Genomic DNA, 26,656 nt, shown 5'->3' on the forward strand with positions numbered 1-26,656 from the left:
TGGTCATTGGCAGGAGGTCGGGGCACGGCCCTGTGACCGGAAGGTCGCCGGTTCGATCCCCAGAGCCGACAGTACGTGACTGAGGTGCCCTTGAGCAGGACACCTAACCCCCAACTGCTCCCCGGGCGCCATGGATAGGGCTGCCCACCGCTCCAGGCAAGTGTGCTCACTGCCCCCTAGTGTGTGTTCACTAGTGTGTATGTGGTGTTTCACTGCACGGATGGGCTAAATGTGGAGGTGAAATTTCCCTGTTGTGGGACTAATGATGATCACTTAACCTAATATGTATATTGTTTACATACAAAGATATTTATTTATTTGCTTTTATGACCGCACTGAGAGGACATAACCCATGATAATGAAATATGTCAAACTGACAAACCGACAATTCCTGTCGTCGGGGAAACATCAGTTTTTCCGGACTTCTTCGTGACCTTTATGTAAGTAATACAAAATAAACAATTAATAACAGAACGTTTTTGCTGTTTTGCGTAGTGAATGCGACGCTTGACGGATCGATGTAAAAAGCTAATATATTATTCTCAGTATTGACGTTATTATATAAGCTGAATTAGTAAATATTGTGTCAGTGTCGAAACGTACAGACGATTAACGGCAATTCGACTTTTATTTTGTAATATGGACGTGTAAAATAAAAGGCCAGTGGTTTTAAAAATACACATATATAGTTAACAGATTTTTCTGGTAGTGCTATTTAAGCAGTATGTTAACGACGAACCATAAGGGGTCTTGTGTATGAATAACAGTTTATCTGCTTGTCGTTTTGGGTGTGATGTGTATTCAGCTGTGACTGAGGCGGTGAGGTCTACGGCTGTATTGTATTGTCACAGCCCGGCCACTGGGTGGCAGCACCGCTTCTTCAGTCCCCTGTGATCCCCAGTCCCCCGGTCTGTGTGGATCTGCGATTATAAAATCATATTTTTGTAATAAAGCGGTTTCTTATCGGCGCCGAGTCTCCGCTCCGTCCCCGCAGAGCGGTTTTACGCCCGACAGCAGCACCAATACCCCGAAACTGGAGCGAAACGGCGGGAACGGGAGATGAAATGACAACGTCAACACTGCAGGTAACCGGGCTAGCGCTAATGCTAACGCTAACTAACAAACACAGTCCGCCTCGTTTCCGTTATTTATTAGATCTCCGTCTTTAATGGAGGCCTTTGTCTCAGAGCGGCTTAATTCGGTCACCAGCTTCTCCCACCCGCGTTACAAGAGGATCAAGTATTTTTTAATGTTCGAATTTTCCGGTCCACCTTAAATGGTGCAGCTGTTACTCTCCGCCGCCTAACTTTACAGTAGGCAGAACGCAGCGGCGCCCCGTTTAAGGTGGAACGGAAAATTCGACCAAGGAGCCAAGATAAGCTGCGTGAACACAGTTAAATATAAGGCCAGGTTAGTTGATTAAAGCGCTGTAGGTCCGACCCAGACAGCGTGACGCTGGTTCTGTCTGAGGTTCTGGGGCTGTTGGCGTTTCTCCCCGTTAAATCGTGGCACATCATATGGAATCGCAGCGTTATCCCAGTGCCTCGGTAAAATATCGTATCGTATTGTGCAATGTCGGTGTATCGTAGCACATCGTATTGTGTCATAGTTTACACAACAGGTGGTTCCACCGCGCGAGCTGATTGGCTGAGAGGCGTTCTAACTGCTGCTGTCTCACCATAACATCACAAACGCTGTATCACTCCGCTGAGATGCTGTTGCTAAGCAACGACTTTGACAGCTGTAGGAGATGCTCAAGCCATTTAAACGTTTTTATTTCTTACTTTGCCACAAACAGAAAACGGACACTTTTACGATCACATTTGACAGACAGCTGATTTGGTCAAACCAAAGACGAGACTGAGCAGCTTTTCAGTTGGCAGCTGTGACAGAAGAACAGCTAAACAACCTGGAATCAGCCAGAAATGAACCCAACACCATTCGCCAAACTAAATGGGCTGTAAGAAGCTTTACAGACTGGCTGGAACAAAACAACATTAATACTGATCTGGCAAAACTGACCAAACTAGGCTAAACCTGATATTGAGTCAGTTTTATGGCTCAGTCTGATTTGGTCAGACTGAAGATCAGACTCCACGTTTGGTAAATGGTATTGGTTATATTTCTGGCTGATTCCAGGTTGTTTAGCTGTTCTTCTGTCACAGCTGCTGACTGAGAAGCTGCTCAGTGGTGATGACAGTTTGAGAATTTAGTGTAAGGAGCTGGAGAATGAACTGCTGGCTGTGCAGCTAGTGGGCGGAGCTCGTTACTCTGACGTAGCAACAAGCTGCTTGTTAAGGAGCTATAATTTTGAGGAAGGAACTGAACATTAAAACATATTAAATGCCACGTTCACGGCCCAACTGGTTAAAACCATTAAACAGATTAGTAAATAATAAATAAAAATTAAGTACAGTAGAAAACAGCATTGAAACTATAATAGTAGTGATAAAATCCCAGTCGGGTCTGTGAGGCTGAACGGACTCTGTTCTCTTTTCGTCTACAGAAAGCGATCGATCTCGTCACCAAAGCCACAGAGGAGGACAAGGCAAAGAACTATGAGGAGGCTCTGCGGCTCTACCAGCACGCTGTGGAGTATTTCCTCCACGCCATAAAGTGTGAGTTCCAGAGACTCGGGTCACTGCAGAGAATCCAGGAGTTTTAGCCTGATCTCCTTCTGCCTGTGTCTGTGGTGACTGGCCGGTTAGCACAGACAGTGATGTTACTAATGATGGGAAATAGACAGAACTGTTTACTCAGACACTCTAATAACAGAGCCAGACTCTTTATATTATGGTACTCTAAGCCAAACGTGGACACGAGCCATATCGTTAATATTATATAATGTAGTTATTATGATAAATAAACACGAGTGTGTTTTGAGCAGTGTGCACAGAACATGTTAGGTTAAAGCACCAAACCAATAATTCCTCAATCCTGAGATGAAGGCACTGAAACACAGACTTAATCCTGTTTGGTGTTTGGATCTGCAGCTTGAACGGCTAACGTGACTTATTGAGCAGCTACAGGCCCGAACACCACCGTACAGGTCTGATTCTGACCCATTACTGCTCTGCACACACGGTTTAGATGATAAACACTAGAGAAAGGTTGAAAGGTCCCACGGTCCAGAACAAAAGGAGTAAAATTTGGCCTGACCAGAAGAGCTGGTCTCAAACTGGAGCATGGTTCAGTTCATTTGCAGTGTGAAAACACTTTTTTGGGTGGTTCAGACTTTTGTATCAGTAACGGTGAGTTGAGGCAGGACATCGTCACCCGTTAGAACAGAAGCAGGAGAGAATAAAACGAGCCACGGCAGCTCACGGGGACCGAATGTTTAACTGGAATATCAGCAGAAAAGTTGAAAAAACAAATCCAGTAACGTTTAATGTCCCGTCACATTTACACAGGTGTGATGGTGAGTGAATATCTAAGACAGACAGACAGACAGACAGACAGACAGAAAGAAAGAAAGAGGCAGACAGAGAGAAAGACGGACAGAGAGAAAGAGAGAAAGATGGACAGAGAGAAAGAGAGAAAGATGGACAGAGAGAAAGAAAGAAAGATGGACAGAGAGAAAGAAAGAAAGATGGACAGAGAGAGAGAAAGAAAGAAAGACGGACGGACGGACAGAAAGAGAGAAAGACGGACAGAGAGAAAGAAAGAAAGATGGACAGAGAGAAAGAAAGAAAGACAGACAGACAGAGAGAGAGAGAGAAAGAAAGACAAAGAAAGAAAGAGACAGAAAGATGGACAGAGAAAGAAAGACAGACAGACAGACAGAAAGAAAGACGGTCAGACAGAAAGACAGACAAAGAAAGACAGAAAGATAGACAGAAAGGAAGACGGGCAGACAGATAGAAAGGAAGACGGGCAGACAGAAAGACAAAGAAAGAAAGATGGAGACAGACAGAAAGAAAAAGAAAGATAGACAGACAGAAAGACAAAGAAAGAAAGATGGAGACAGACAGAAAGAAAGAGAGACCGACAGAAAGAAAATGACAAAGACGGACAGAAAGACGGACAGAAAGACGGACAGAAAGACGGACAGATAGGCCCAATCCCATTTATTTTTACCCTTACCCCTTGTTTTCGAGTGTTACCCTCCCCCTTGAAACTGAGTTAGAAAGGGTAGTGGTTGAAATCTTCCCCCATGAAATGGGGAAACCCTTCAAGAACCGGATCCGTCATCAGTTGTCGTCAGCGACCTTTACATAAACAGACAAGATGAGGTTTTCCGGCCATTTCCAGTACGCCGCCTCCGGCTGTGTTGATCTCACTTGTGTGCCAGGTGACGGGACAGGTGAATCATATTTAAAAAACTCTGAAGGAGCCTGGAAAGCATCAGAGCTCACGATTAATTCACAATTCAGTTTTACGCATCAATCTATCAAACGAGTCACCGAATTAAAAAAGAGCACAAACAAAAAACGACATCATTTCATTAACAGCTACTAGCGCTGCTCTGTAGGCGACCCTGCCGGCCCGCGATGACAGCAGAGAAGGGGAAAGTTCAGCTCCTCACTGCTTAAATACATTTAGGGCATCATACGCCTTCAAAGAGGGGGGCAATTATTTATTATTGCCACCAAGAATTCTTCACTGATATGAAGCTGACCTTAGCTTTTTAATCGCCAGCTTCATGATCAATTTCCCGTTCCACCTTAAATGGTGCAGCAACCTTGGGTACCAGAATGTAACTGCTGCACCATTTAAGGTGAAACACAAAATTGCGCCAGGTAGTGACCGAGACGTCAGCGTATTACTGGCGATTTTTATGCGTGTTATGAAGGAAACAACCATAAACCGCTATTACAATGGTTCTTACAGCACAGCGGTTTTTTAACTGAGAAATATTGACATTTATGTGTCTCTTTGGTTTCTTGTGCAGCCATCTTGCCAATGATTCGCAGGGCATTCTGGGAAATTTTCTCGTAATACTCTGTTTGTAGTGCGCCTCTGAAAAAACTGTTTGAAGGGCCAAATAGCCCCAACACTTGCACGTGAACGCACAAAACGGAGGGGTAGGGCTCAGTGGTGGGGGCAAGGGGTGAAATGGGATTGGGCCTAAGAAAGACAGAACTAACTTGAATGATCCCTGAGGGAAATTGCAGTGTTTCAGTACTGAGACATATAATTACACATAAACTCAAAAACTATGCAGAAAAATGGAAAATAACAATAAATCTAGACAGAAGGTAAAGTACAAGAGAAATAAAATAAAGTAGCAAAGTTTCTATTTAAATGGCATATGAAACAGATTCAATGTATTTAGCTCCCTTATAGTACTTAAGTACAGAAATAAATGTGGAGGTGTGTCTGTGTGTGTGAATATATATATATACAGCCCATCAAATCACAAATCAGTGTTTGTGTGACGTACGGTAATAAATGCTTTATTACTGTGTGATGCTAAACCAGTGGGATTTAGTCCCAGTTTGTACAGTTCAGAATGTTTATGTATCGTGTGGAGTTTTGAGTCAAGATGCTCCTGATGGCGACAGGACGCAGGTGTGGCAACCAGGGTTATTTGGTGCACTCACTAAACTGCAGTGTGTTATAAAAACATGAACCTTGGTCTGGACTTTCAGGTGTCATCACGCTGGCCTGTGAGCTCCACCCGTAACCTGGTTATCATCACAACGTTTAGCTGAAATTACAAATCAAGATTTATTGATAACTGTGATAACTGTAGAGAAATACGTTATATTTCCCTGTAATGGATTCAGTCCCAGCGTCTGCATTAATAAATGTTTATGTGTCAGCGTCGGCAGGTATGTGCATCAGAATTTTATTTTTGAATCAGATTTAGCGATAAAATTAATTATTAAATAATTAATTAAAAACATTTTTTTCATTAACTTTGTCTTGGTGCTCTTTCAAAGGCGATTATTGTTGGAACATCATTTTTGTTGTTTTTCAGTTTTCAAGCGTGAAACTACCTGTTGTTCTTTAGACTGTGTGTAAATCTCATGATGAATGGACCAAAAGAAACGGGTCAAAATGACTTGGAAAAATCTTTGGTTCCGTTGACTTCCATTAAAAGTAAAGTATGTTTTTTCCTTCTCCTGTAAAGTTTCCGTTTTGGAGATGGAGTTCGGAGTTTTGTTTTGACAGCAGCGTGATATAAATATAATGCGCCTGCTCAGCCTGTAACATTTTAGCCCTGCCCATCCATGTTGTGAGCACAATTTCAGCCCAGACTGCTTTTTGAATGAGGAACAACCAATCAGACCGGAGATAATGTACATATATCATTGTTAAAGGCGCAGTAACAGAAACAGCCTGTTTAACTCGGTCGGGCCCACACTACATGATTTTTTTTGCCCGATTTTAACCCTGATTTGCCCCTTACAACAAATATCCACCGTCTGAAGTGATTCTACAGGTCGGAGCTCGATCGGAAGCGTCTGATGGTGAGGATGGTCTGTAGTGTGAGAGGGGAAATGAGTGAATATTTAACCCCCCAAGTCAGATCAAACTCTGCAGTGATCAGAGACCCTCAGATATTATCAAACATGTTTAATATTTATGACTCGTTCACATTCACAAGTCCTGCAGTGAGAAACGGTCAGAGATGAACTCAGTGAGGATTCAAACAGCCAATCAGAAAGCTGGAAGAGCGGAGAGACGGGAGAAGAAGTAAAACAGCCGGATAAGAGCCGATATCATGTTTATCATGATTATCGTGATTATAGAGTTGATGCAGATCAACTCGCTGTCTTTACAGCTGTCTTCAGCTCAGCTGCCAGTCTGTAGTGAGATGTTTCTCCAGCTCTCGCTGAATCAGCGCTTCTCTCCACAGATTCATCCCCAGTTTGAGCTCAAACAGGCCCAGTGAGTTCCGCTCTGTGTGATCTGAGGAATTCTGGGAGTTTGAGTTCTTATTCGTAGCCCAAACTTGTTCTGTGTTATTCTCTCTTTACCGTGTCGTCAAGTCTGAGCGCTTCATGACAGCAAGACAAACTCTGTGCCGAGCTGGCGTTAAGTGTGTGATGCTCCCAGTTTTAGAAACCTGTTAAGATTTTACGTCGTGTAGTGACGCATAGCCTAAGGGATAAAGAGGATGGTATAAACGATTATGTAGAAATGAATTATGACTTTTACATTGTAACTGGACATCAGGGAATGAATTGAATGAAAGGGCAGACGTAATACAGAACACTGTCTCTGTAAAAGGGGGAGAAATGCTCTGCTTGTCTGAAATCAGAATAATCAGCTGAATGAAGATAAATGTGTTTCTTCTCTGCAGACGAGGCTCATAGTGACAAGGCTAAAGAGAGCATACGGGGGAAATGTATGCAATACCTGGACCGAGCGGAGAAGCTGAAGGAGTATCTGAAGAACAAAGAGAAGCAGGGCAAGAAACCCGTGAAGGAGGCGCAGAGCAATGACAAGTACTGCTGACCCATCTCTCTGTTTGTGCTCCGTCTGTCGCTCTGCTGTTCTGCATGATGGTGTGTAATAATTCCTGTGTGTGTTTGTGTCAGGAGCGACAGTGACAGCGAGGGGGAGAACCCGGAGAAGAAGAAACTGCAGGAGCATCTGATGGGTGAGAGTTCCGGATTAAACTGCATTTAATCTAAAATCTCATGATGGAGCAAAAAAGCTCATCCAAGCTCATCAAGTTGAAATTCTTTTTAAGGTGTCGGTTTTGTCATTACCATTAAACTGATATGTAAATGATGCAGATAATGCAACATGCAGACAGGTCAGAACTCGCTGGTTCTCTCACCTGTAGTGTACTGAGCTGCAGGCTGAAGTCAGTCAGTCCAGTTTACTGACAGAGGATCTACATCAGACTATAATGAGTTAATGGGGAAAAGGGAGCAGACGAAAAAGCCAGTCTCTTGGGGTTAGCCATCAGAAAACCGCTTTTCCCACGGTGCACCTCGCTCAGCTGCTTCAGGCGATGCCGTGGTCTCTGCCTACAAGCTGAGACACTCCACAGCTTCTTGGCTAAAACCGATGGTGTGAATGGCTGGAATATTTACTAAATTCCAGCATCTGACAATCCGAGATAAAAGCTCGACTTTCAGACAGAAAACTATGTTCGCTACATTTTCGTTAAGGTTAGAAAACAATACTGACATCTGATATTATATTGGTCAGAGACAGTTGAAGAGATTCGTTTATATTCATTTATATTCATTTATACGACGAAGTACAATCGCTGCTTAAAGTTGTACTTAAGTACAAAGTCAACAATCCCAGGAGAATGTCGAGAATAAGAATCATGCCAAAGTAATACTCTGAAATTGTAGCTGCCTTTCAAGAGCAGTTAAGGAAATGTAAACAGCACATGGCGAGTATGAGTTAATTGTGTGATGTCAGTGTTTTCAGAAACCTCTGTCTTGTGTAGACAGGAGGCCAAAAGACAGAAAAAAAACTACGCTTTCAGAAATATCCAATACGTCTGGATGGGACCCAAAAGAGAAGGTGAAGAAACCACACTGAACCACAGTTTCACCCGTCTGACGCCTCCTTGTGTGTTTGTGTGTGTTCTGCAGGTGCTATAGTTATGGAGAAGCCCAACGTCAGCTGGAATGATGTAGCCGGGCTAGAGGGCGCTAAAGAGGCGCTGAAGGAAGCTGTGATTCTGCCCATCAAGTTCCCTCACCTCTTCACAGGTACGTGTCTCTGTGTGCGAGAGCTCTGCTGGCTGCCGAATTAGGCCACTACACAACTGCACTGCTCCCTGTAGGCAATGTTTCATACTCCAGTAGTCAAGAGTTAAAGTGACAGTTTGGCCTAGAGTCAGTTTCCTTTTTACTCCAGGCGTAGTCGACCAGCCAAGATGTGGTTGGTGTCTGAAGTTTGCTTCTGTAGTTTTAATGCTGGAGCTTTGAGGCTAAGGTAGCGTGTCTTCTGTGTTTCAGGTAAGCGAACTCCATGGAGAGGGATTCTGCTGTTTGGTCCTCCTGGGACAGGAAAGTCATACCTGGCCAAAGCCGTCGCCACCGAGGCCAACAACTCCACCTTCTTCTCTGTCTCTTCCTCAGACCTCATGTCCAAGTGGCTTGGAGAGAGTGAGAAGTGAGAACCACTTTCAGTTTCCTCTGCTGTTCTCTGAAAGACCTGGATGAACATTATATAGCGCTTATATAGCTCAGTAGAAGCCGTATCGCCCCTTACACTTCCTGTAGTGTATTACAATCTGTCAGAGTGACTGTGTGGATCATATGGACATGATAGAGCTTTTTAAATGAAACGGTAGAAGCCATATCAGCCCATTTTTCTCTCTCTCCCTCTCAGGTTGGTGAGGAACCTTTTTGAACTTGCTCGTCTCCGTAAGCCGTCCATCATCTTTATTGATGAAGTGGACTCTCTTTGCGGCTCGCGAAGCGAGAATGAGAGTGAGGCAGCACGCAGGATTAAAACAGAGTTTCTGGTGCAGATGCAAGGTGAGAGAGTGGGAGATGGTGGAGGGTCGAGGTATTTGAGAATAGAAAGAGGGATGTCTAAAACTCTATTAGAGGTGGATTAGTTCTCCCAGAGGAGGCGTGTGCAGTGGAATTGCTGGATTTGATTGACTGACTTGTTCGGGACTAAGTACCTGTATAATTTCCCCAAATTTCCACAAATAACCTAAATTAAAGGGTCAAAGCAAAAATGTTTCAATAGCATAAGGTGTATTAAACACTACACACGCTGCAGATTCATACTGGATTAAAATCACTCCACAATTATTACCGTCAGACTGTAAAACTACACACACTGCAGATTCATACTGGATTAAAATCGCTCCACAATTATTACTGTCAGACTGTAAAACTACACACACTGCAGATTCATACTGGATTAAAATCGCTCCACAATTATTACCGTCAGACTGTAAAACTACACACACTGCAGATTCATACTGGATTAAAATCGCTCCACAATTATTACCGTCAGACTGTAAAACTACACACACTGCAGATTCATACTGGATTAAAATCGCTCCACAATTATTACTGTCAGACTGTAAAACTACACACACTGCAGATTCATACTGAATTAAAATCACTCCACAATTATTACTGTCAGACTGTAAAACTACACACACTGCAGATTCATACTGGATTAAAATCACTCCACAATTATTACCGTCAGACTGTAAAACTACACACTGCAGATTCATACTGGATTAAAATCACTCCACAATTATTACAGTCAGACTGTAAAACTACACACACTGCAGATTCATACTGGATTACAATTATATATTTCATTATGAATCACTTTTAAATTGCCAAACCTTCTCATCTAGATCCAGCTTTAGTTTGTGTGATGTTTTCTGGTTCATGGAGCTGAAAGTGTTTTCCGGGTTTGCTTTGCTGGCAGGTGTTGGGAATAATAATGATAAAATCCTCGTATTGGGTGCTACTAACATCCCCTGGGTTCTGGATGCTGCTATACGAAGAAGGTCAGTGTCCAGGTTTCCTGTGTTCTGTGTGGCCGTGGAGCTTCTGGGTGTGAGAGCTGATCTGTACCGTATTCGTCTGTCCTCTCCGCTCAAATAGTCGCCATAGCTTCTTTATATATTTACAACAATCCTAGTTAATTTATTTAGAGTGTTAAATGAACAGTTTTGGATCTGCAGGTTTGAGAAGAGGATCTATATCCCTCTCCCGGAAGAGCCGGCGCGGGCGGCCATGTTCCGGCTGCACCTGGGCAACACCCCCCACAGCCTGACAGAAACTGACCTCCGGCAGCTCGCGCGAAAAACCGACGGCTACTCCGGCGCTGACATCAGCATCATCGTCAGAGATGCTCTGATGCAGCCCGTCCGCAAAGTGCAGTCAGCTACACACTTCAAGAAGGTAACAGCACCGCATTAACAGCACACTCAGTTTCTTCAGTGTGAATTATTAGTTATTTATAGGGTCATCATTCGGGTTTCACTGTAGATAAATATCAACATCCAGCTAATTCCAGACAGAATGACATGCTGCGGTTGGCGTCTAATGAAACAGAATTTTCCAACACCATCCCATTCAAAAACATGGAATATCCAGTTTTCCATCCACCAGAGATGTTGCGTTATGATCTTTAATGTCACAGTGTGCTTTCTGCAGTTATTTAGGCCTGAACAGAACATTGAATGGAAAGCATTGTGAATATATTTATCATTATTATTACTCTGGCGTGTGGCGCTAAATATCATGGTGCATGTCGTGTATTTGGAAAATGTCTTTGAGTATCTTGAGATTTTTTCCGTATCGTCATCTGCCATCATAGTGTAAGCGCAGCATATCTCTTGTATGTGCATCTGTGGTGACTGTGACCCCTGTGTGTGTTACCGTGGTGACGGATAGGTGCGAGGGCCATCCCGCAGTAACCCCTCATTGATGGTGGATGACCTGCTGACCCCTTGCTCCCCTGGCGACCCCGCTGCCATAGAGATGACCTGGATGGATGTTCCGGGTGACAAACTCCTAGAGCCCATAGTGTGCATGGTGAGACACACACACACACAGACACACACACACACACAGACACCATTCTTACACTGAACGTTGTGTGCGTGTATTTATTCTGCTGGACATTCCTCACACATTACATTTTACTCCACTACCTTTAGCACCAGTCCAGTCACGTCCTCCACAGCTATAATCTTTTCCCATGGACGCTCACAGAGCAGGTACTAGGACCACCCAGGTGGATCATTCTCAGCACTGCAGTGACACTGACGTGGTGTTTGGTGTGTTAGTGTGTGTTGTGCTGGTGTGAGTGGATCAGACACAGCAGTGCTGCCAGAGTTTCTAAACACTGTGTCCACTCACTGTCCACTCTATTAGACACTCCTACCTTGTCAGTCCACCTTGTAGATCTAAAGTCAGAGACGACAGCTCATCTGCTGCTGCACAGTTTGTGTTGGTCATCCTTTGGTCCTTCATCAGTGGTCACAGGATGCTGCCCACTGGACGCTTTTGGCTGGATATTTTTGAATGGTGGACTATTCTCAGTCCAGCAGCGACACTGAGGTGTTTAAAAACTCCAGCAGCACTGCTGTGTCTGATCCAATCAGACCATCACAACACACACTAACACACTACCACCACATCATTGTTACTGCAGTGCTGAGAATGATCCACCACCTAAATAATACCTGCTCTGTGAGGGTCCATGGGGGTCCATGGGCGTTCTGACCACTGAATAACAGGGTTAAAGGGGGTAACAAAGTATCAGAGAAACAGATGGACTACAGTCTGTAACTGTAGAACTACAAAGTGCACCTATAGAGTAAGTAGAGCTGATAAAATGGACAATGAGCGTAGAAACAAGGAGGCGGTCAGAATGTTATGCCTGACCGGTGAATACTCAGTCAGTGACGTATCTAGAACTTACAGAAGGACTAGAGCAACATTTCGTGGTTCCATCCATTGTGCATCAAAGCATAAGTCTGTCACTTCATAGTTATGCTGGTAGTTAATCTAACATGTAAGGCCTTCAGTCCAGCTCCTGACATCCTAACCAATGGGAGAGCAGCTTGGCTGAATCTGCCCAAATAAGCTAAACATTACAGATGTGTATTTATATTAGTTCCCAGAAATCCTTAGACATTCTCTGAAGATCTAGAAGGTTCTGAGGGTTCCTCTCTGAGTCCGTGCCCTCACTGTTTCTCTCCTTAGGCTGATATGCTGCGGTCTCTGGCCACCACTCGGCCCACGGTGAACGCCGAAGACTTGCTCAAGGTGAAGAAGTTCACAGAGGATTTTGGGCAGGAGGGCTGAGGCTCCTTCAGCACATCCCATAGTGTTCTACCACTGCAGCAGCGCCCCCTGCAGACCAAACCTGGACTGTCAACCCCCTACCCGCCCCAGCCAACACTACACTACACTACACACCTGGTCACACCTGGACTACCTGTCGGAGGCAGAACTGTGAGGGTGAACTGAAGGAGCTCCTTTTTATTTCCCAGCATTAGTTTGCTTTGATCTTTCCGCATTTGATTGACAGTATGGCTGTGATGAGTCTGTGATTATTGAAGGACAGGAGTGTGTATGTGTGTGTGTGTGTGTGTATTTAAATGTGCAGCACTCCACAGGGTGACCCCCCTCCCCCCCCAATCTCAGTATTATATTTAATTTATTCGTCTGACTGTAGCGGCTACTTTAAACCACATCTATTACAGTCTGTAACTAACAGCTGTACCAGCCATCGCTTATCGTTAGAGTTCGCTCGTTCTCTTTTTCAGCACATGGCCTCCAACTATCCACATCAGGAGGGATCCACAGCCTGAGTACATTCATTTTATTATTAATACTAATAATAATAATACAGTTGTGAGAATTACATGGTCAGCCTCAGACTAAAAGAGTAACTCGCCCTGTCGCGGAGTATAGCTTCTGTTTTTGGTCATCACTCTGGTCTCTGTGTATGTAGAGATAAAGGTTCAGCTGGACAGTGATGTCTGTCTCAGTCTCCATGGAGACTGCACAGTGCTCTCCTGTTGCTATGACAACCAAGTTTGCCTGAGTTAATTAAATCTGAATTGTAAAAGAAATGAAAAGTAGCAACATTGTGTTTTTTGGTCTTTTAAACTTGTTTGTTTCAAAACGGGCAACATTGGACTGCGGGCAAATCAGGTTTCTTTCTCACGTCAGTTCTTCTGAGTCGACCGTCTGCTCTTGTCTGCGAATGATCAGATCTGATTTTTGTGTCCAGACATCACCAGTCTATCTGCATGGGTCGCAGTGGTAATGACATAGGCGTCAGTATCTACGTAGCTACACTGGTGATGTGGATTTCAAATGCGGATGCAGGCAAGATGGAGGAGCATCGTCTCCCCTCCGAACTCTTCAGAACTCTCATCATCATGAATCTTTGGCATGCCAGCAATTCAACACTCTGGATTTCATGTCGACATTTCACGTCGACACCAGAGCGTCCAGACTGAGAAAATCCCACTGGAGTTGCATTTCAAACCACCTGCAGATGTGGTTTGGATCAGATTTCATGTTTTTTGATGATTAGACTATCAAAATCAGTGTGGATACGACAGAAATTAGATTTGGGCCGTCAGTCCGAACACGGCCTTTGTGATTTATATTCACGTTTTCAATCCTTTCAAAACAATCTTAAACCTTAAAGCACAAACAACAAAACACACACTAAAGCCTTCTGCTGTACAAGGATCCATAAACACTTCACACTCGGTACCAGCTTTAAAGTGCTACTCGGCTGCTTTTCTCACGTTGTTCACACGAGTTCAACGCGTAAAACATCTGAATTTTCTTCATTGTTGTAAGAAAATCTCACACCTCCCCTTTTTAAAACTCCAGCTGCGCTTCACGGTGTGTTAACATGATGACTGTGGATGAAGAGAAGTGCTCCAAAGCCACTTTTCACAGGGGAATTTTGAAGGTATTTTGCATAATTCTGTGTGTGAGGTGTAATCGGACAGGTCCAGAGCGGTTTGGTGTGAAATGGTTCAGTTGTCTTTACAGTGGTGGTGACGGGAACCAGGCGTCACCCTGACTACAACCCTGATATAGACATTTTATTTACCATCCAGAACCACCAGAGAACCTACATGAGTCTTCAGAGTTTATATGGAATGTTGATGGAAAATAGTGGAAAATCTGGAATAATAAGTTTTCTTTGGGGACTATTTTGCCGCACAGCGCCCTGCATGTCTCCCTCCACCATGAATGGAGTTTAAGTTCTCTAAACTATCATAAAACAGCGTCTCAGTCATCAGGCAGTGAATTCTTAACCAGTTCATGTAGGAACTTTCTGTGAGGAGCTTTTAGAGGGGGCCGTCTGGTTCCTATCACCACCACTGTGAGCAGTTCTGACTCAGTAAGTTTATCTAGAAAGAGCGTTTCACACACTGAACTTCTCTGTTATGCAGGAATGTTGGAGGAATTAAAGTTTATTCCCTTTTTCTATAAAGTTAACATTTCTAACAAGATTTTTCTTCAAAAGCAAAGATACATCAGTCTGTATGTAGAGCCGTCCATGCACAGTATATTTAACACATTGAACAGCATTTATGGACTTCTTGTAAACTTGTGTATATAAACACCTGCGCGCCGGCAGGTGCAGTGATTCCTCACTGGCATCCAATAAAGTCACAGTTCATTGTGAATTCGCTCCTTTTTTCCCTAATGGGCTTAAAGGTGCAGAACAGTCCTCAGCCAGAAAACGTTCTCTTCAGGTTCAGCTTCAAACACAACTGTGCCAGGTAGTCAGCGCGCTACAGCCCCTGTTTACCTGACTCAGGTGTGCTGTAACTGGAACAGAGCAAAACTGGTGCTCCAGTCTGGTCTTGATGTCGCACATCCCTTCTTTATTTGATTGGCAGGGCTAGGATGCGATGGAGCATCCTGTTTTGCTGCGTTTTGATTGGCTCTCGGCTCCCGGCCCCGCCCGCTTGTTTCTGTGGTGAGGGAATGTGGGCATGAGCTCCGGCTCACATGCTGCAGAGAGACAGGAGAGAATTCATGAACATCCTCAAAGCTAACAAGCTTAACACTGCGAAACAGTCAAAATCAACTAGAAACTATAAACAAAACTTTTATTTTAAAAAATAATGTTCATATGATCCATAGAGTCACTCTGACAGACTGCAATACACTACAGGAAGCGTAGGGGGCGATACAGCTTCTACTGTTTCATTTAAAAAGCTCTATAATGTTCATATGATCCACAGAGTCACTCTGACAGACTGTAATACACTACAGGAAGCGTAGGGGGCGATACGGCTTCTACTGTTTCATTTAAAAAGCTCTATAATGTGCATTTTAAACATTAAAAACATTTTTTAAACGAAGGCACCTCTCACTGCACATCAGACAACAATATTAGTCAATTATTAATAACAATAACAGTAAATAATAGTTGTAATCCCACCTAACCCCTATCAGATTATAATCCCTCACAGAGAACTGTACTCACGCAGAGGCTTCTCCTTGAAGTATGAACTTTCCAGACTGTCCTTTGCAGAGGCCCTAAAACACACACACACACTGTGGGTAAGGTCTGTGATACTGGGTGAATATGCAGTCTGTACAGTTCTTCTAGCAGACGCAACACAAATGATAGGTTTTTATAATGCTTTATAAATTATAATAGATGTGGGTTCCCAAAAGGAGATGTTTGCCAAATTTTATACAGGGTGACCTTTCAAGATGAGACCAAATAGATTTTTAACAAATGAAAGCAACACTGTCAGATTTGGGGATCTGGAGCCCTCTATGGTGGAAATGTGGAAGAACATTCTGTAACACTGGTTGTGTCCACAAGTGGAGGAGTCTGACTTTTGCGCGGCTGAAGGAGAATCAGAGAGAACTCAGTCTAAACTTGGTGAAGGATCTGAGTGAATTATCTTCTGCTATCATCACACCTTCATCAGTGTGATTTTAGATCATTAGGCTTTACAGGGCGACTCAGCAGCAGCTCATAATATTTCGGCCTATTTTTATTCTCCTCACTCAGTAACAACACATTACGGTTTTAACCAAAATATGAAACAGTGCAGCTTAAAGTCAAAACACCCAGACAGCAGTGCCGCATTTAGACACAGCTTGGATTTGCAGAGCGGTTGAACTACAATCCTCCTCAGTAATTACGGCTGTTTTAGTCTCTGACTCTCGTTCAGGGGCGTCAAACTCGGCCACTGAAAGGGTCGTATTATAAAATCTCAGCAAATCTGTGGAGCAGCTATGCTTTTATTTTAGTTTTACTTAACATTTCGGCACAACAGACCAATGTTTGTTCAATATACAATGGCAAAATAGGCACTAAATACGTGAAGGATTCGAAGTTTTTATATAAAACAGCCCACATTAGCAGCAGATCACGGACACCTGGCGCCGTTTTTGTGGTGCTGTCCTATAGACCATTGCTGGGGAGGGGTGGGAGCACACAGTACATTGCGGTGCATGCTGGGAACTGTAGTGCAGTTCATAGTGAAACGGGCTAATATTAACAGAAAATTAAAATAATTCTGCGGGCTGAATAGGATCGTGTCGTGGATCCGACTCAAGCCGCGAGCCTTGCGTTTGACGCGTGGGCTCCAGTTTGAGAACCACAGCTTTGTTGTATATCATTAGAATCAATCATAAATGACTAATGTTGTAAAATACATGCAGTCGAATCTTTAACGATGCATGTTTATGCGTCGCTGTGTGCTGCAGTGAGCTTTACTGTACCTGCGCTGTGGGTTGTACATGAAGAGCAGGTTGAGCAGCCTCAGTCCGGCTTCCGACAGCCAGGTGAACTTATTCTTCAGGTTGTTGTACGGCTGCTTCCTCAGACTGTACTGACCGACCAGCGGCAGCCGTGAGAAACCCTGAAAACACACACGCGTTTAAAACGAGCTCAGTGAAAACTCTAATTCCCCAAATAAACATAACACTCAATGATATCAATGATGAAATACTGAACTAGTTTATTAAAGCCCGTCAGTCTCCACCCCACAGAGGAACCGCATCTGAAATGCACAGGCTTAATGGTGAAGTCATATAAAAAAAGAGCAGTGTCATCATTTAAGTGGAATGTGGCTTTAGATGCAGGAATTTCATTGGAAATGCACCTCATTCATGTGTCTGGAGAGAATTTACGTAAAGTGTGTTACTCCATTTTTTATAACTCAGAAAGCAGAAATAAAGTAAAGGATAATGAAGGATGTGTGGGGATGTGTAAGAATGTGTGGGGATGTGTGGGAATGTGTAAGGATGTGTGGGAATGTGTAGGGATGTGGGGGGGATGTGTAGGAATGTGTAAGGATGTGTGGGATTGTGTGGGGATGTGTAAGGATGTGTGGGGATGTGTACGGATTTGTAAGAATGTGTGGGAATGTGTGGGGATATGTAAGGATGTGTGGGAATGTGTAGGGATGTGGGGGGATGTGTAGGAATGTGTGAGGATGTGTAAGGATGTGGGTGAATATGTATGGGAATGTGTAAGAATCTTCAGCATTTAAAGTGGTGCAGGGATTCCAACAGGCAGCCAAGCTCACTGACGCTAAAGAAGCAAACTTCACACACACAACACATCCTGGCTTTGGAATTGAGGGAGAATTTCTAGCTGAACTGTCTCTTTGAGTAATTCCGAAGCATGATTATGAAAAGCTGGTCATATTTTGGTCATTACTGTCCAGATAAAAGTCTTTCTAACGTCCGTCAGCTATGAGTGTTGAACTCACCGGCCATATGTTCTCGTTGGGCGTCCCGAGGAGCTGCACGATCAGATCCAGCTGCTGGATCTCCGAGCTGCCGGGCAGCAGGGGCTTATGAGCCAGGAGCTCCGCCAGGATGCAGCCCACCGCCCTGCAGGGGGACACAGAGAGGGTCTTTCTGACTGGTGGCTCCGATTCTGTTACCAGAGACATTTGATTAAACATTCAGCCCAGACGTCAGGAGAGCAGCGGAGTCTGACGACAGGGAGTTTAGGATTTATGACAGATTCGATTGATTACAGTAATTTGATTGGCAGATAGCTGATATTGTTTCTGCACTTTACCTTTAATAAGCTACATTTAAACTAATGTCCTTTCACTTATTGGATTTTGTTTTGTGTGTAAGTTGCACTTGCTTTTAATTCTTTTATAATTGTTCAGCTATAGTCACTTTTTTAATTTAGTTGTTTTTCACTCTTAAGAAGAAGTCTATTTTCCTCTTTGTTGCTCCTTTGGCTTTTATTTGTGTGAAGCACACCGAACTCTCGGGTGTATCGAGTCTGAGTGCCGCTGCTGTAACAAACTGATATCGTCTTCTTTTATTATAGTTACTGGACTTTTCCTCCTGTTTATTATCATTAAATCTGTGGGTTCTTCTGTCCAGAAAGACCTTCTAGTCCTGTTTAGTGTTGGCAGTTTGTGTCGTCCAGCTTTAACTGACAGGGAGTTCGTACCACATGTCCAGCGCTGTAGTTTGTGTTTTGGTCCCTAGGAGGAGCTCCGGAGCCCTGTACCTGCAGACAGACGGACAGACAGGCAGAGGAAAAGGTGAAGGGTTTGGCCCTGGATGTCGTGCTGGTGTCAGCAGGAGGGATTATGGGGGATTAGAGTTAATCAGGCTAGATGACGTCACACTCACCAAAGTGTCACTACTTTGGGGGTCATCGGCTGCTGGGGAACGCCATACATACGCGCCAGCCCGAAGTCCGCTACACACACACACACACACACACACACACACACACACACACACACACACACACACACTTCATAAACACGATACAGACAGGAATCATAGAACACCGTCAAGACCAGTCTTGAGTTCCGCTGGGCTCAGGAAGCGACTGCAGTGCAAGTCAAGAAGTCGACTTAATTAAAGAGCTGGTTTCCTGCACTTACCAATCAATCAATCAATAAATCAATCAACCTTTACTTTCACTGGGAAATACACTGAGGGTAAGTTTTTCAGTGCAGTCGAGCATTCACAGCACAAAGGAAGTAAAAAATAAGCATGAACTAATAAACAGTAAAATTAAACAATAGAAAAAGAAATTCAATAAATCCAATAATTAGATATTAATTTTAAGAAGTTAAAAAAAAACAGCAAATACATTTCAACACAAAAGAATAAGGCAGACTAAAATATGAAGTAATTAAGTATCAGGATTGTAAAAAGTAATAAAATAAAATGAACACTAAAAGAAATCAGATAAAATAAAAAAATGAATGTCAAAAAATAAAGACAATAATTAATTAAAATTACTGGAAATTAAAAGAATAACATTAGATAAAAAGGAGAAATGAATAACATGAACAGCTAGGCTGTCTGAAGGTGGTTAGAGTCTAAATGTTGAAAATATCTGATGTTATAATGTTTGTTTGGTTTTCTGCCCCAAAAACAGCCATAACAGCCCCTCTTTGTGAACAGTGAATCATATGTTATGATAATCATTTCAAAAGCAGTCTTCAGCATGAATGGGCAGAGCTTAACTGCTGTAGGCTAGGCTTTTTATACATACAGTGTCTCACAAAAGTGAGTACACCCTCACATTCCTGCCAATATTTTATTACATTTTTTCATGAGACGACACTATAGAAATTAAACTTGGATATAACTTGTCAGTGTGCAGCTTGTCTAGCAGTGCAGATTTACTGTCCTCTGAAAAGAACTCAACACACAGCCATTAATGTCTAAACAGCTGGCAACACAAGTGAGTCCACCTCACAGTGAACATGTTCAGATTGTGCTCAATTGTGTCGTTGTCCCTCTATGGTATCATGTGACTTGTTACAGGGTTCCAGGGTTCCAGGTGTGAATGGGGAGCAAGGCTGTTAAATTTGGTATTTTGGGTACAAGTCGGTCATACTGGCCACTGGATATTCAACATGGCACCTCATGGCAAATAACTCTCTGAGGATGTGAGAAATACAGTTGTTGCTCTCCACAAAGACGGCCTAGGCTATAAGAAGATGGTTATTACCCTGAAACTGAGCTACAGCACAGTGGACAAGGTCATACAGTGGATTTCCAAGACAGGTTCCACTCGGAACAGGCCCCACCAGGGTCAACCAAAGAGGTTAAGTCCACGTGTTCAGTGTCGTATCCAGAGGTTGGCTTCAAAAAATAGATGCATGAGTTCTGCCAGCATTGCTGCAGAGGTTGAAGAAATGGGAGGTCAGCCTGTCAGTGCTCAGACCATATGCCGCACAATGCATCAACTCGGTCTGTACAGTCCTCGTCCCAGAAGAAAGCCTGTTTTGAAGCTGACGCACAAGAAAGCCCACAAACAGTTTGCTGAAGACAAGCAGTCTGCATGAGTGCTGCTGGCATTGGGGAGCTACGGTTCATTGAGGGAAAATATTGACACTTTGAGCACAATCTGGACATGTTCACTGTGAGGAGGACTCACTTGTGTTGCCAGCTATTTAGACATTAATGGCTGTGTGTTGAGTTCTTTTCAAAGAACAGTAAATCTGCACTGCTATACAAGCTGTACACGGACCACTTTAAGGTATATCTAAGTTTAATTTCTATAGTGTCGTCCCATGAAAAGATATAATAAAATATTTGCAGAAATGTGAGGAGTGCACTCACTCTTGTGAGGTACTGTACGTGTTCGTTTTAATGACATTACAAAAAAATCATTATAGTTTAGCCCCGCCCATTCAGCCTACAGCTGTTTAGCCCCGCCCATTCAGCCTACAGAAGTTTAGCCCTGCCCATTCACCTTGAAAACAAGTGTGTTCAGCCTGCAGTGCTGTTTTGCTCATGTAGGAACAAATAACGACAGTTTTCAGGAGATGCAGCCACAGAAATGCTGTAAGAGGATCTCAGGGATAAAAATAAAATGTGGAAAATATAGAAAATACAGGATATCAGCCCTTTAAGGATGACAGACTGCTTAGGTCGCAGTGGACAGAGTTTTTCACAGCACTCCACTGTCAGTGTGAGTGAAAGCATCTCCACTCACTTCTGACTGATTTCTGACTATGTCTGATGTCTGACCGACGTCTGACTAATCTGTGCCGGTGTGTCTGAAGAGGGACTCACCGATCTTCACACAGCCTTTATCAGTCATCAGCAGGTTGGACACCTTCAGATCTCTACAGGCAGCACAAACAACACAGTGGGGCAGGTTTATTCATACATCAGGTTTCATGCACTGCAGTCATTCAAAGTGCTTTACTAATGCGAAAAGACTTTTTCAGTCCCTGTTTTCTGTGTTGGCTACACTGTAAATGAGGGTCTCCCTCAATGTAATTTAAATAAAGGTAGTTTGATTGACAGATCGATTGATTATTAGCCACGTTACAGTACATTAAGCGGTTCTGCTGTTGTGTCTGACCTGTGCAGGATGAAGTTGTGATGCAGGTAGACCAGCCCCCTCAGCAGCTGCAGGACAATACACTTCACCTACACAACAGCAGGAGAGACAAGATGAGCCACCGCAACAACCTCCCAACTACACACTGAGACACTGTTAGAACCGAACAGCTCGCCCATATGGACTGGTGAGGTTGATGTGTTTCTAATGACACGGAGGATCCGGAGCAATACTTGATACATTTCATTTACCATCCAGAACCGTCTGTGAACCTACACGAGTCTTCTGAGTTTATATGGAATGTTGATGAAGTAAAATAGTGGAAAATCTGGAATAATAAGTTTTCTTTGGGGACTATTTTGCTGCACAGCGGCCTGTATGTATCCCTCCACCATGAATGGAGTTTAAGTTCTCTAAACTATCATAAAACAGCGTCTCAGTCATCTGGCAGTGAATTCAGAACCATTTCATGTACGAACTTTCTGTGAGGAGCTTTTAAAGGGGGACGTCTGGTTCCTATCATCACCACTGTGAACAGTTCTAACTTGGTAAGTTTCTCTAACTGCTCCAAATGTGTCCAGATGAGCTCACCTGTGCTTCTGAGAAAGGAGACTGCATGTTCTCCAGCAGACTAGCCAGGTCCTGCTCACAGTAACTCATCACTAGGAACAGGCTGAGAGACACACAGAGGTCCAGTTCAGAACCAGTCAGCACAGAACCGCTCTAGAGTTCAGACCCACCTGACTGAGCGTGCTCGTCATAATAATAGACATCCTGATCTAAAGGATTTAACGGGTTTGTAAGATATTAAAAGTAGTATTCAGTCATAATAATAATAATAATAATAATAATAACAACCTCTCTAAATGGCTCCCCACCACCACCTCCTTCAGCTCCACAATGTTGGGGTGTCTGAGCCGCAGGAGCAGAGTGATCTCTCTCAGGCTGCTGATAGGAATCCCTACAGACAGAGACAGACAAATAGAGGGAGAGAGAGAGAGACTCAAAAAGCATTGCAGTTTAAGTCTAAAGGTCAGTGCTAAATATTTTATCCAGGGCAGAGGTCAGTTTTAGGAACCATTAGTTTATTATTTGTTAGTTTTAACTTAAATTTTATTTTTGTATTTACTTTGTATTATAAAAGAATTTGAGCTGCATTTTTAATGTAAGAAAGGAGCTTCATGAATAAACATTACAGTTATTATCACCTGCGACCCAGGATGATAAGCGGCTCAGAAAATGTGTGTGTGTGTGTGTGTGTGTGTGTGTGTGTGTGTGTGTGTGTGTGTCATTACTGCTAGGTTTCCTAGCTGGTCAGTCTAAAGACTGTGTGAGGTTCAGTTTTATATTAGAAATGAGACCCTAATAAGCCGACACGTCTTGTTTTGGGAGAAAGCAGGAAAATAAAAGCTGGATGAATGAATGAAGTTAATACTAAAGCCTTTAATGTTCATAAAATCTCAGACAGACTTTTTAAAAAGATGCAAGACGACAGACGGAGCTTCAGCAACGCGGTTTCATGTTTCAGAAAGGTCTTCCACCGTCACTGAGCAGAGCGGCGACACGACAAACAAGCAGAACCTGATTGGTCCTCTTGTGTGTATTCGAAGTGCTGATTGGCTCCCAAATAAAACCAGACTAAAACTAATCAGGCCCTAACTTCCCATAATGCAGCAGTGACCGCGCTCATCCACTCACCGTCCTTCTCCTTATCCATCCGCACCTTCTTCAGCGCCACGATTTCGTTGGTGGTTGTGTCTCGCGCTCGATCTGCAGAGAGGAGACGAGACGTTCAACCACCTTTACACGAATATCTGCACAAACATCCCTCTGACCTCACAAAGACATTAAAGGGCCCGCAAACTGCAGTTTCCCAGGGCCTGAAATAAACTGTGTACACTTTATTAGACACTCTTACCTCGTTGGTCCAAAGTGAAACTATATGGTCAGTGGAGCTGATAATATATATGTATGTATATGTATGTATATATGGTACACTGGGCTGTTTTTGCAGCTTATTGTCCATATATGAAATGTATGGACTACCTTTTGAAACACAGGCCCACTGCAGCTCCACTCTTACGTAAAAAAGGGGAAAAGTCAGTTTTCCGTTATATCTGCCCTTTAATTAATAACGCAGGTAACACTTACAGACGATGCCGTATGTTCCTTCTCCGATACGATTCAGCTTCTCAAACTCCTTCACATTCCTGCAGTTCCCAAACTGAGAAACAAACACACAGTGATGAGACACACAGGGACGCTGCAGGTCAGGTACTATTACAGGCGCACCTGAGAGGAGAACCTAACAGGTTTAGTATAGATCTCACGCTCTGCTCTACTGACATTTCTGTGTGTGTAATAAAAAGGATTAAAGCTCTCCTGGCTGCCCTGCCGCATCCCTTCCAGATAAGAGACCTTCAAGGAATTCCTCTTGTGTGCAGGTGTTGCTCTCACCTGCCCATGCAACGTTTGGGCCGGGCTCTGTCTCACCAAGCAGGATTTCTGGCTAATGTCAGCCTCACACCAGACGACTTTTCAAATTTCAACGACTTTCGACTTTCAAAATAAATTTCTAATGTGAGAATAAATGATGAGAGTTCTTTAGAGTTGCATCACACTGCTGTCATCTCCATCAAGTGGTGAGGTGGGCAGGACGGCTGTCTGAAATCCGTCTTTTCTCATCTTGAAGATCCGATTAAAACATTTGTTTTTGACCTCTTAAATTTAGGATCCAGCAGTGAGCCCAAAGTTTCATCACACACACAGTTTGAATGGAAGTCCCTGTAGTTACTGCATAGTAAGCCTGTAATAAGCCTGAGATGTTAAGGGGTTAATTCTGTCTCACTTTTTTGTGGTGGCGCACGCAGACAGCGGCCTGTAAGATCCCCCGGCGCTAGAAAGTCACTGTGAAGCTCTCTGACTGGTGTGTCATTAGATGCTGAGGGTGTCAGACTTTAATCTTTTAAAAGCCTTTTCAGGGTCTTCCAGTGCACAGTGAGCGTCAGCCAGATCAACTCAGACCTGCATTTTATATCCGGTTAATCACTTTATTGCAGGATACATCACCATGGCAACTCCTGCAGCTTGGCTGGGCTCATAATGAATCAGGGACGCCTCCCTGACCAATCAGGGCTTAGCTCATGATGAATCAGGGATACCTCCTGACCAATCAGGGATGAGCTCCTGGTCAATCAGGTCTTAACTTCTGATCGATCAGGGCTGAGCTCCTGATTAATCAGGGACACCTCCTGACCAATCAGGGCTGAGCTCCTGATCAATCAGGGCTAGACTCCTGATGAATCAGGGACATGTCCTGACCAATCAGGGATGAGCTCCTGATCAATTAGGTCTTAACTTCTGATCAATCAGGGCTGAGCTCCTGATCAATCAGAGACGCCTCCTGACCAACCAGGGCTGAGCTCCTGATCAATCAGGGCCACCTCCTGACCAATCAGGGCTGAGCTCCTGATCAATCAGGTCTTAACTTCTGATCGATCAGGGCTGAGCTCCTGATCAATCAGAGACGCCTCCTGACGAACCAGGGCTGAGCTGGCTTTGTGGCGCCAATCACGTGAACAATGTTGTTTTTAGCCGAGGAACCAGAGCACCGCACAGCTCTGAAGAGCAGAGCTGAAGCACTTGTGACTGCAGGGGTCACCGGCAGCGCAGCTCTACGCCGTTAGAATCGCTTCACCTTCTGCCTGTTTATGTAGATTTTCCCTCCTATTTCTCACCAATAGCTGTTAGATCTCAGCGTCACAGGCGAGCGTGTGGGCCTTCCCTACCGGTGGAAGGTAAACAGAACGCGGCGAGTCCTCAGAGACCCTGGATGGGTAGCCGCTAGCCGTTAGCTGCTCTTACCCGTTGCTCCTGCGGCACCGCGAAGCTCCTGCTGCTTTTTAATGACTTCAGTCTGATGGGCTCCGGCTCCGACTCCATCACAAACACTCATAAACGCTCATAAACCCTCATAAACACACTCCGGTACCGGAGCAGACAGACACACAGCGGCCAGATCTCGCGAGAGAAAAAACCCAACAACCACCTCAGCGGGAACTCCTAGGCCCCATCTCAAACGGCCCCTGCTCCCTATGTAGTGCACTACGAGAGTTCCGAACGTTAGAGTTCTATGTGGTTCTCTACTTGATAGAACGGTGGAAACACGTTGCTGAAAACCAGACGGCTCTTTGTTAGGGATCCATCCCGGCGGTCATCGGGCGGATTTGTTAGAGATACTCTGCGCTATTTGGGTGCCGGAAGTAAGCCCTGCGTAGTGCCCTATGGAGGGAGTAGGGAGCGATTTGAGACTCGTCCTAATGCCACGCGATGTTAGAGTGTTTTTGTTCGATAATTTACTATACAGCCAGTATGACTGTTTCCGTTAGATGGATCATTATTAGTGGTAATATTAGTGATAGTAGTAATGGTTTTATTGATAATTATGGTAATTATAACATCTGGTCTTTCCCATATTAGCATATTAGCAGGTTATGTGCTCCTTATGGCTTTACGGTTTATAAAATACACCTCGTTCTGTTTAAGCTATAAAGGACTGTGAGGCACTGAATGAATGTATTTATAGAGTCTGGGAGAGTCGACAAGTGCAGGGAGCTTCAGTTTACTTAGCACTGGAGCTGTTAGCATGCTAGCTAACAAACAGACTCTGGCACATTTAGCTCCAGCTTTAACTTTACATCGGGCTCTAAATCTAATAAACAGACATACAAAAGATAGGAAATGTCCTCATAGCCTCACGTTCCTCCTTGTTTACTGTATCAAAGTTGAGCAATGATGATGAGGGGCTAAGTAGAGGGAACTTCGTTTGTAGCTTCAGGTTTTTATTTATTTTCTTTGAAAACCTCAAATATGTCAAAAAATGTGCCTCTTTTTCTCTCTTTTTGCTCCAGTGTTTTCCTAAACTGATTTTATGACGTAA

At 43.8% G+C, this 26,656-nt stretch overlaps 2 protein-coding genes across 2 annotated transcripts; one reads left to right on the top strand and one right to left on the bottom strand.

Moving 5' to 3' along the window:
• The first annotated feature begins 860 nt into the window (after positions 1 to 860).
• On the top strand, positions 861 to 13,501 carry vps4a (vacuolar protein sorting 4 homolog A). Its single transcript, XM_017717216.2, has 11 exons — positions 861 to 1,085; positions 2,507 to 2,618; positions 7,253 to 7,397; positions 7,491 to 7,552; positions 8,511 to 8,630; positions 8,880 to 9,036; positions 9,256 to 9,404; positions 10,327 to 10,408; positions 10,586 to 10,805; positions 11,301 to 11,441; positions 12,618 to 13,501. The coding sequence occupies exons 1-11, from the start codon at positions 1,065 to 1,067 to the stop codon at positions 12,717 to 12,719; spliced, it is 1,311 nt and encodes a 436-aa protein (XP_017572705.1). The 5' UTR covers positions 861 to 1,064; the 3' UTR covers positions 12,720 to 13,501.
• A 1,344-nt stretch (positions 13,502 to 14,845) lies between these two features.
• cdk10 (cyclin-dependent kinase 10) lies at positions 14,846 to 25,795 on the bottom strand. The gene is made up of 13 exons (XM_017717213.2): positions 25,582 to 25,795; positions 23,869 to 23,941; positions 23,416 to 23,487; positions 22,576 to 22,678; positions 22,309 to 22,390; positions 21,739 to 21,806; positions 21,444 to 21,496; positions 19,032 to 19,101; positions 18,847 to 18,906; positions 18,140 to 18,263; positions 17,145 to 17,284; positions 15,889 to 15,941; positions 14,846 to 15,410 (listed from the first exon to the last, which is right to left on the bottom strand). Exons 1-13 carry the CDS (start codon positions 25,657 to 25,659, stop codon positions 15,298 to 15,300), a joined length of 1,089 nt encoding a protein of 362 aa, XP_017572702.1. The 5' UTR covers positions 25,660 to 25,795; the 3' UTR covers positions 14,846 to 15,297.
• Between the last annotated feature and the right edge of the window lie 861 nt (positions 25,796 to 26,656).

This window comes from Pygocentrus nattereri, chromosome 8 (genome assembly GCF_015220715.1).
Source record: "Pygocentrus nattereri isolate fPygNat1 chromosome 8, fPygNat1.pri, whole genome shotgun sequence".
In the NCBI taxonomy this organism is placed as follows: Eukaryota; Metazoa; Chordata; class Actinopteri; order Characiformes; family Serrasalmidae; genus Pygocentrus; species Pygocentrus nattereri.

What these genes read in the sequence shown, in the direction of transcription:
- vps4a (XM_017717216.2), top strand. Translation starts at nt 1,065, where the DNA reads ATGACAACGTCAACACTGCAG. An exon ending in ACTGCAGGAGCATCTGATGG is followed by an intron (nt 7,553 to 8,510) that starts GTGAGAGTTCCG and finishes TGTGTTCTGCAG; the next exon opens with GTGCTATAGTTATGGAGAAG. An exon ending in GTTTCTGGTGCAGATGCAAG is followed by an intron (nt 9,405 to 10,326) that starts GTGAGAGAGTGG and finishes CTTTGCTGGCAG; the next exon opens with GTGTTGGGAATAATAATGAT.
- cdk10 (XM_017717213.2), bottom strand. Translation starts at nt 25,659, where the DNA reads ATGGAGTCGGAGCCGGAGCCCATCAGACTGAAGTCATTAAAAAGCAGC. An exon ending in CTCCTTTCTCAGAAGCACAG is followed by an intron (nt 21,807 to 22,308) that starts GTGAGCTCATCT and finishes GCTGTTGTGTAG; the next exon opens with GTGAAGTGTATTGTCCTGCA. An exon ending in TAAAGGCTGTGTGAAGATCG is followed by an intron (nt 19,102 to 21,443) that starts GTGAGTCCCTCT and finishes GTGTGTGTGTAG; the next exon opens with CGGACTTCGGGCTGGCGCGT.